Source organism: Hippocampus comes, unplaced genomic scaffold (genome assembly GCF_001891065.2).
Source record: "Hippocampus comes isolate QL1 unplaced genomic scaffold, H_comes_QL1_v1.1 scaffold39, whole genome shotgun sequence".
In the NCBI taxonomy this organism is placed as follows: Eukaryota; Metazoa; Chordata; class Actinopteri; order Syngnathiformes; family Syngnathidae; genus Hippocampus; species Hippocampus comes.
In genome coordinates this window covers 1878388-1887013 of record NW_017842054.1, presented here as the reverse complement: position 1 = coordinate 1887013, position 8626 = coordinate 1878388, and the positions used below count along the sequence as shown (strand labels likewise).

Here is an 8626-nt window from a genome sequence, read left to right as displayed (position 1 = left end):
GCGTGCGTCTCTTTCTCTAAACGCGCATGTGTGCGCTGGACGTGGCTGGAGGGCGCTGCTGTTGAATTCCGGGTGGTCCTGTTCTGGCCTTGCTCTCTAACCTCTCCATCAATGTGACACACATACGCGCGCGCACACATACACACACACAAACACAAGAAGTAGTTTTATTTTGAAAATCGGGGGTAAGCCTGCCGGTGCTTGGGAAAGGGACAAAGGTCAAATGGTAACACACAAGAAGAAGAAGCGCCTCCAACGTCATTCAAGAGCCACTATCAGCTGTTCTCCATTCATTCTCACCCACCAATCTTGCGGTGCAGAATATGCGGCATAACCAAATGACTGAGTCGAGTGCACAAAAGTGGCAAAGTGGAGTCACCCAACCATTAGCCGAAGTTGGGACCGGCTTGTCGATGGGAAACACGTTCAAGGGCTCCCACAAATTCCATTTACATTCGGCGTAATGCTGAGTTGTTTCGAGGCCGGTCCTTCGAAACAGCTCGTTTTGCAAATACCGTTGGGGAGCGCTGACCCAAAGCAGACATTCTCTTTGAAGAGCGCCAAAGAAACACAAACCAAGTTGAGGTTGTGCCATCGGGAACTTGGACAAATATTGAGTGAGTGTAGACGCAGACGTCGAAGGAGGACAAGAAGAAGGGGGAGAAAGAGAGAAGGAGAAGCAGCCTCCAAGGTTCAAGTTACGACCTCGAGCATCCATTAACCTTCCGCTAAATAAGAGCTGCCGGGATGCGACGCGCAAAAGCTGTCAGGCACCATGTGGATCGACTTTGGGACGCGACGGCCTCAATTCGATGTTATTTCCAACCGTGTCCCACAAGAACAACAATCAGCCTGTGTTTGGTTACGCAATGTTCGCCGCGTCCCAAACAAAACAAGTCACCACTGCCGTATGCACGTGATTGACAGAGGGGTTCGTCTCAGAAGGTTGATGAAGAGGAGACAGAAGAGCCCCGTTCCAGCAGCCCGGCCAAATCTGAAGGAGTGACTCATTCAAGACATTTATTGTTTTAGGATTCCTCTCATGACTCAAATGTCAAGTTCGACTTTCACTTCTGCAGCCACTCAAGTCATTTTAGAACACGCCACAACATTCTCTCCTCTCCAGATGTGCGAGCGGGGGGGAAAAAAAACAAAACAACAACAACGCCACACATTTGACTCAACTCTTACAAGCAAGCAGCTTCTTTGAAAAAAGAGCGGCTGAAGTCCTGGAAGCTGCCGTCTACCGAGTGGTTAATGTCTCACAAGTGAAAAGAAAAAAATGACATTTGCTAGCAGCTAAAGTCTTAAAAACTAGTGGCTAATGTCTTCAAACCTCGCAACTAATGTCTCGAAACCTAAAAAAGAAGAAAAAAAAAAAGAAAACAAATGATGGCTATCTTCACACTGAAGGTCAATTACCATTATTTTTTCTCATGTGAATGGGATCAATACAATTTAGATATTAGCCGCTAGGTTCGAACATCTCCCAACCTAGTGATTAAAGTTTTAGACTGAGACGAATGAGCAGGACTTGAAACTGGTGAACTTGGTAATCCAACACCCCAGAACATGGCCTCATCTGAAGATGCAGAGAGAGAGACAGATTCTTTCTCCAGTCCTTTGCTGTCAGTTTCTTGCTTTAGGAAGTTGGATGTTGCTCATTTTTGAATCGGGAAAGCTCAAAACCAGAAGCGCGCGTCAGAGCAGAAGAAGAAATTGCGGAAAAGGTCCTCCGCCTTCTTTCTTCCCAAAGAAAGCAAACACATCTGCGTCCATCTTACCTTGCAGCTGTTTGAAGCGACCTTCCAGCTGGTTGTAGTTGAAGGCCGCCTGGCCCGAGAAGCCGCCGCCCCCGCCGGGCCCCGGGCTAGACGCCCGCATGGGGCTCCGGCTGCGGCCGTGGGAAGGGCCGGGGACCCCCGAAGGAGAAGAAGGGGGAAGGGGCCCGGCGTAGTCCAACGTGGGGGACAGGGGAGCCGAGAAGGTACTGCTGGCGCTCTGGAGCTCCATGCTCAAAACAAACTTTTACGCCGGTTCTAGGCAAGCATCCACGAGAATTCAAAACAAAAAGGAATTAATTGAGAGAGGAGGGGGGGGAAAATAAAACAAATCTTCACGCTGAGTCGATCGAGTTCCAGATCAAGCCGAACGCTTCACGAGCTTCGGTCCATGTGTGAGCATCCATGTGTGCGCACGGCAGCGACAGCCTTCATTCAACTCGCCCGCTGCAAGGAAGAATGGCGACGAACGCAAGGAGAGCCACAGAAGGAGGGAGGAAAAGATGGAGGGAGCCTCAAGAAAGAAGCAAAGAAAGGAAGGAAGGAGGGGAGGAAGGCGTTTGTCCTCCAGCAAGGCGCTCGCTCGCTCACTGAAAAGCTCCAGACTGAAAACACCTCCGCAGGGGTGGGTGGTGGTGGGGGGGTTCTTTGGGAGCGGCCGCTCGGAGTTCCCAGCCAATCCCAAAGTGCCTCATTTGCATAAGAGGCGGATCCGAGGCAGAAAGGAGAAAAAAAACAAAGAAAAGGCACAACCTCACCTTTTAAAAAGATGACTTCTTCCCGTCACTTTTTCAAATATGTTTTAAAATAGACATTTTAAAACAGTTCAATTACAATGTTATTTATTTTATCATTCATATGACTCTTGATTCTTAAATATAATTTTGGAAAATTAAAATACATTTCAAATGATGTTACTCATATTAAATGTTTTTGTTATTGAAAATGTGGTTTTTCCGATATTAAAGGTAAAAATATTTTTAACAAAGAAAACGTTTGAAATGGTTTTTGCCTATTAAAATGCCACCTATATTTGTTGCAATTTGAAGCAACTTTGGATGACTGGCGCGCCCAAGTGTCATAACCTCCACCGAGGAGGAAACTGTTGACGAAAACAAGGCAAACAACCGGCTTTGTGTTAATGATAAGAATGGAAAGGATAGCAATGAAAATGATAAGAGCGTAAATGATAAGAACGTAAATGATAAGAGTGTTAATGATCAAACCGATACGTTAGACGTGAAAAAGTCGACATGGGCGTGATCAATGTGAAGCCGAGCGAGCAAGCGCAAAAGAGGAAGCGGCCGCCGGCCAGATGGACGGACGGACCTTTCCTCCCGACAGCCAGCCCGAGTCCAAACATCCTGACGACGTTTGGCCGCTAATCTTAGCGCTCCTGACTGACTTGTTTGTGTGCGCGCGCAAATCTTCTTCCTGTCTGAGCCGCTCCGCCACTTCCTGTTTGACGAGGTTGTGATTTAAAGCGTACAAACGGTAGACAATTGACTTTTTCATGGCAGCGTGGTTCAATTGCGGAGGCATTTGGCCAAGTCATGCGTCACACGGCTGCGCTCATTAACTTGAATGTGTTTCGGCATCGTGACGATCAAATGCTGCGCCCACAAGTGAAAACGTTCGCGAACGTCACTTCGCTTCCGTCCTCAGCAACTTGGTGACGAAACAAAGTCGATAATTGACAGACGTGCTGAGGGTGAAGTTCACCCGACTGAACGTCAGCGGGCTTTCAATCTGTCACGTTAGCGGTTAGCTCTCCAGAGGCTAGCAGCACAAAGTGACTGCTAACTTTTTAGCACCATCTTGCTTGTCGCTCAGTTTAGCTGAGACAAAATCTAAATAACACGACCTACAACACTTTATAGAAGCATGATGACTCGCGTAGCTTACATGTCTGATGTGTGTTAGCATTAACGCTAGCATGGTTAATGTGTTCTATAAAATGTGTCATATTTACTAACATGTTCATCAGCAAACTCTTTATGGCATTTTTAATGACATTTATGCATTGCTGATATGAGGAGTTTGTTTATTAGCATGGCCCCTAACGTATTTTAAGTGTATTCATCTTTATTAGCAAGTGCGCTAGAATTGCCAGAATGACTATGTTAGCAGGATCACTAGCAGGACTAACATAATGCAATTAGTCGCATCTGTTACCCTTACTGTGTATCCATTTCAAAAGTTCCGGTAGCATGGCATTTTTATTAGCATTTATATTTACTAAACAGAGCTAATATGACTTTTGCATAGTTGCTAGTGTGTTCAACCGCATTGTAATTTTATCTGTGGTTTTATTGTTCTTGTTCCTGATTGTAGAGTGTCCTCAAGTGTTTTGAAAGGCGCTTATGAATAAAATGTCTTATTATTATTATTATTGTAACTGCAGAAAGAGCATTTCTTAAGTTTCCACTCGCAGGTTCAGTCGCAGAGTTAACATGATGCGTTTAGGAAAGCCGAGATGCGCTCCAGAGGCCTGACGCACTCTATTACAAATGAAACTTTCGATTCCAGCCGTACTGCAAGCAGCGAACGTTAGCGATGACATATCCATGCACCCGTGTTTTGTTGCTGCTCTGAGAACTTTGTCAGTAGTTTGTCTGAGCTACTTAGCTTAGCAGTGGTGACCGCAACAATACGAGTCAAAGAGGGCGACGGGTGCCGAGGCGAAAGGTCAGAGAGCCGCGCAAACAGACAGCAGATGTTCGAAGAAGTCGGAAGAATGTGTTGGCCTGGCGCCGAGCGTCACGCCGCGTTTCCTGTCGTCATCCGGCTTCCTCGTGGCTCAGCCCCCTGGGGGCCACGCCGACCCAACGTGTCCATTCATACGCAGCGCAAGACTTGGAAATGATACTCGCCACATTTTTTTATACTGGTGCTGGAGATTTTTCATGTGTTTCCGCAACGGTGGTTCTCCAACTTTTCCTTACGTGACAGAAATTTGCTCATTATGTTCCACATGAAAAGCCGATGTTTGCAAACGATCTTATTTCCAAGCATTTGGGTTGAAATTCTGTCGGCAGTTTATCGATGATCAAAATAGTTGTTGATTCATTTGATAAGTGACCAGTTGTGGATTCATCAAATAATCGTTGCACCCCTATCGTAAATATCCCCCCCCCCTTCAAAAAAAGCAACTAGCGACAAGAAGTCCTCCTCTCAAACAGACGCTTCCAAATATTTGGCTGCGGTCGCCTCGCCTCAAGTGCGCAAAGCCTTCAAGCCGAATGGCGCTGGGGGGGGTTGCCGCATTCGTATTTGACAAAGAGAAACAAGGACCAGCCCAGCCTGTACTTTGATGACTCATTTTAGGATGTAAAATTGTTGAACGCAGATAAAACAGGACTGATAAAGTGCTTTTGATAGCAACACCATCATTTATTTACGAAGACCTGTGAGTGAATTTGAATACCAGTGGCTTTTTGACACTCCCCGAACTGCATTTTGACTTACGATTGCCGCGCACAATTTACACTCCTGTAGCTCCCACGTTACATCAAATCTACGCAAACTCTATTTGAGTGTCAGGTGCCTCAACCGGTACGACTTCTATCGAGTTGGCATTTGTCTCCTACATAGGTTGGGAGTCGCAGCCTCAACTTGACCTTCTACTCAAAAGCTGTGCAAGAGCGATGCAAATGTCAAACTTATAAATGTACGATCACCTTACGTTATCACATACAAAACACATGCGTGAAGAATTAGATTTCAAGTCAGAAGCCAGTAAATACTCCTTCGGTCAATTCCTTTTCAAATTGATTTTCAGGGAGCCATGGATTGGTCAGCCAAAATACTTGCAAGATCTCGGCCATGTTAAAAGGGAAGGCAATTTGCAAGACACATGAAGATGACACACAGAATTTGCCTTTGCGGGCCAACAAGCTGGGGCCAGACCTCCTTCCACACCTAACCGATGAAAAATGTACTTGGCGGTGGCAGAAAGCGCATCAATTCTGATTTAAATGTCAATGGGAATCAATGAGTTTATTTTTTTTCGGGCTCTGAAACCGAATCAAATCAAATTTGGCATTTATCAAAAAGAGAAATAATGGGAGCTTTGAACTGGGCTCGGCTAAAACCTTTCCAGCTGTGAGCCACTTTCAAGGCCAACGGCAGCCACATTTCCGACGGGCCTGCTGAATTTGACGCCAACATGCTAACCAACACTGCCCTGCTGCCCCCCCCAAACTCCACACATACACAAAGACATTCCTGTGTGGACACCAACAACAACTGCCGTCAGGAGAGACCCAGCAGCCACTTCCTGCCAAGGTGGTGAACTTCATGCCTCGCCTGCACTGAAAACTTGGGACAACTTCCTGTCGACACGCACGCACACTCGCGCGCACACAGGAAGTGGAACGGGCACTCTGCAGCCGCCTGTGTGGAATTGGCCCCGCTTGGTTTCCTTGGCGATGGCTGGTTTTGTGTGCGCGCACACACTTTTTAGCGACATCTCACCAGTGCAATCATTCAAATAAATCACAAAATAGAACATCAGGTTGACTTTTTCGGGAAATTACATTCTTGACTAGTTAAAATTTAATTAAACTCACCTGACCGACTATGTTTAGAGTTATACATCAATTATGAATTTCAGGCCACATCGCCCAGTTGTACTCAAGCCAGAGCATTTTTTGTGGGGGGGTTCCGATTTCCTCAACAGCCAGGAGTCCGTCTTTGGTCAGATGGTTAAAAATACAGCTTGTCACACTGATCCATGAACATTTTTGGTAAGAACAGGTGAGTACCTATCCCGGATCCGGCCTTAGTTTTGGTATCTGGTACTCGTGGAGGCTGCCGATACCAGACACTGAAACCTAAGGCAAAGGAAATCCGACATTAAGTGCGCTAGCCAGTAGTTGGCGCTGTAATGGGGAAGTCTGACACATCAGTGAATAATCGTCTGCATCAGAAAGGGACGTTTTGTTGACAATGTTTTGAATGCTTGAACTAGCATCTGTGTGGGGAAAAAAGTGGTCTTGAACAGCCCCAATTTAGGTACACCAAAGAACAATGAGGCCAACAACCTACAGTACTTCCATTACCGGATTAAATACAGCAACAATATGCGTGCGCACGCGTGCACACACACGCACACACTACGAGCCTTCGTGCATATTTGAGAAGATTGTGAATTATTCAGTGAGGCAGCACACTGCAGCCTAGCGTCACACGCACACAAGCTCACACGGATGGCGACGGAGCTTCGCAGGACTTGAAGCGGACAAACGCACTTCAACATTGGCAACGCTCACACACAAACAATTTTTGGCAGGCTGATAGATGGCACTGACAAATCAATGACTCTTGTCTTCATTGTCCTTTAGCATACACACAGGCAAGGGCGATAAATGACGGAAGAGGTTAATGATCAGTTGAGCATCAGGAAGGTGTGACGCAGTGCAAAGTACAAAGGAAGATGACGGTGACTTGACGAGGCGTCTGTGGACACGGGTAGTCTCCAAAAACAAAGTGATTGCCAAGTGCCACTAAAGAGGGTGCTAGCATGACCTAAACACACTCATCCAAGCAGCGAGACACGCAGGTGCCTACACCTCCCTCACCCCCAGCCAGCATCCACGCACGCGCCCAGCCAATGACACCATCTCGGGACTGCCTCCATGTTGACCTCAGCCCTACCGTTGCAAACACACGAGCCGCTTTCCACATGTGCCACTAGTTGACAGCGTGGAGGAGGCCCTCACCCCCACCCTCACACCCAGCACCCCGCCCAGTCGGTACGGCGCGCTTACCTGCAAGCGCTTTGATGCGCGAGCGTTCAAAGAGTCTGGCCGAGCTGTTCTCGTTGTCCCAGTCGTCGGCATCCCAGCGATTGTTGACGCCCTCGCTGTACGTCTGCTGGATGTCCATGTGCTCCAACTCGCCCGCTACCGACGTCATCGCCACTCCAACGCCACTATGCCGCACACCCCGCTGCGTCTTTCCTTCCTAGCCTGCTTCCTTCCTTCCTTGGCGACGCGGCGGCCAGATGCTGCTTCGGCAAACCTGCACCCAAACAAGCCAAAACTAGGCTCAACAACAGTGACCCGACTTTCCGCATTTAGTTCAACAATGATACACGTTCATTAATTGAATATTAAATAAATGACCAGATTTTTTTCAATATATTTTTTTGCAGATTCACTTAATTAAATTACTCAATCGAGATGGAATGTCATCTATTCAATCAATATTTTCAATTCATGATGACATTTGGACTCGTCATTTTTAAAAATAGATTTAGTGTGCATAATCAATACCAAGAAGTGTAACTCTTCAGTGTTATCATAACACATATTTAGCGTTAACATTTGGCATATAATAATTAAGTGGTGGAATGATAAGATAGGCATTCAACAAGCACTCGTGCTTCCAACAGCAATAGTTGGCTGTCACGTGACCTTAAGGTTGAACTGTGATTGGCTAGCACTGCAAGAGCCTGCCGGGATGACAAATGAGACAAGCGCACCCCCGTTTGGCCACAGCACGCTACTACACACTGTCATTGAAGAGCTTCATCTTCCACTTCTGGTTCAAGTGTGTGCGTGTGCGTGAGTGTGCGTGTGCGTGTGCGTGCGTTTAGATGGGGGGGAGGGTGACACAGCGAAACAACGCTCGCTCCTCAGGATTGCTAGTCCGCCAGATATTTCTTCATGCTAATCAATAAAGCAATCAACTAACGCAATCGAAATGTGGCTTGAATCTCCCATTTTCTGTTTCGGCCACAGGGGAAAGGGTGAGGGGGTTTCAGGAACTGTTAGCATCCCCCTCTAACAACACAAACAGTCATCCAAGGTCACACGTTAGCACCAGCCGCTGCGACACCG

General features: G+C 46.9%; 1 protein-coding gene across 4 annotated transcripts in view; it reads right to left on the bottom strand.

Annotated features, from left to right (window-relative positions):
• Positions 1–8626, bottom strand: part of sptbn1 (spectrin, beta, non-erythrocytic 1) — a 50099-nt gene that overhangs the window by 30847 nt on the left and 10626 nt on the right. For 2 of the 4 annotated variants that reach the window (XM_019860101.1, XM_019860105.1), the window contains exon 1: positions 1785–2388. The exons of 1 other annotated variant lie outside the window; for it this stretch is intronic. In XM_019860101.1, the coding sequence (XP_019715660.1) occupies positions 1785–2013 (229 nt within the window). In that variant the 5' untranslated portion in view covers positions 2014–2388. Of the gene's footprint in view, positions 1–1784; positions 2389–7552; positions 7833–8626 lie in introns of those variants that run through there. One more of the 4 variants, XM_019860103.1, reaches the window with a different exon arrangement.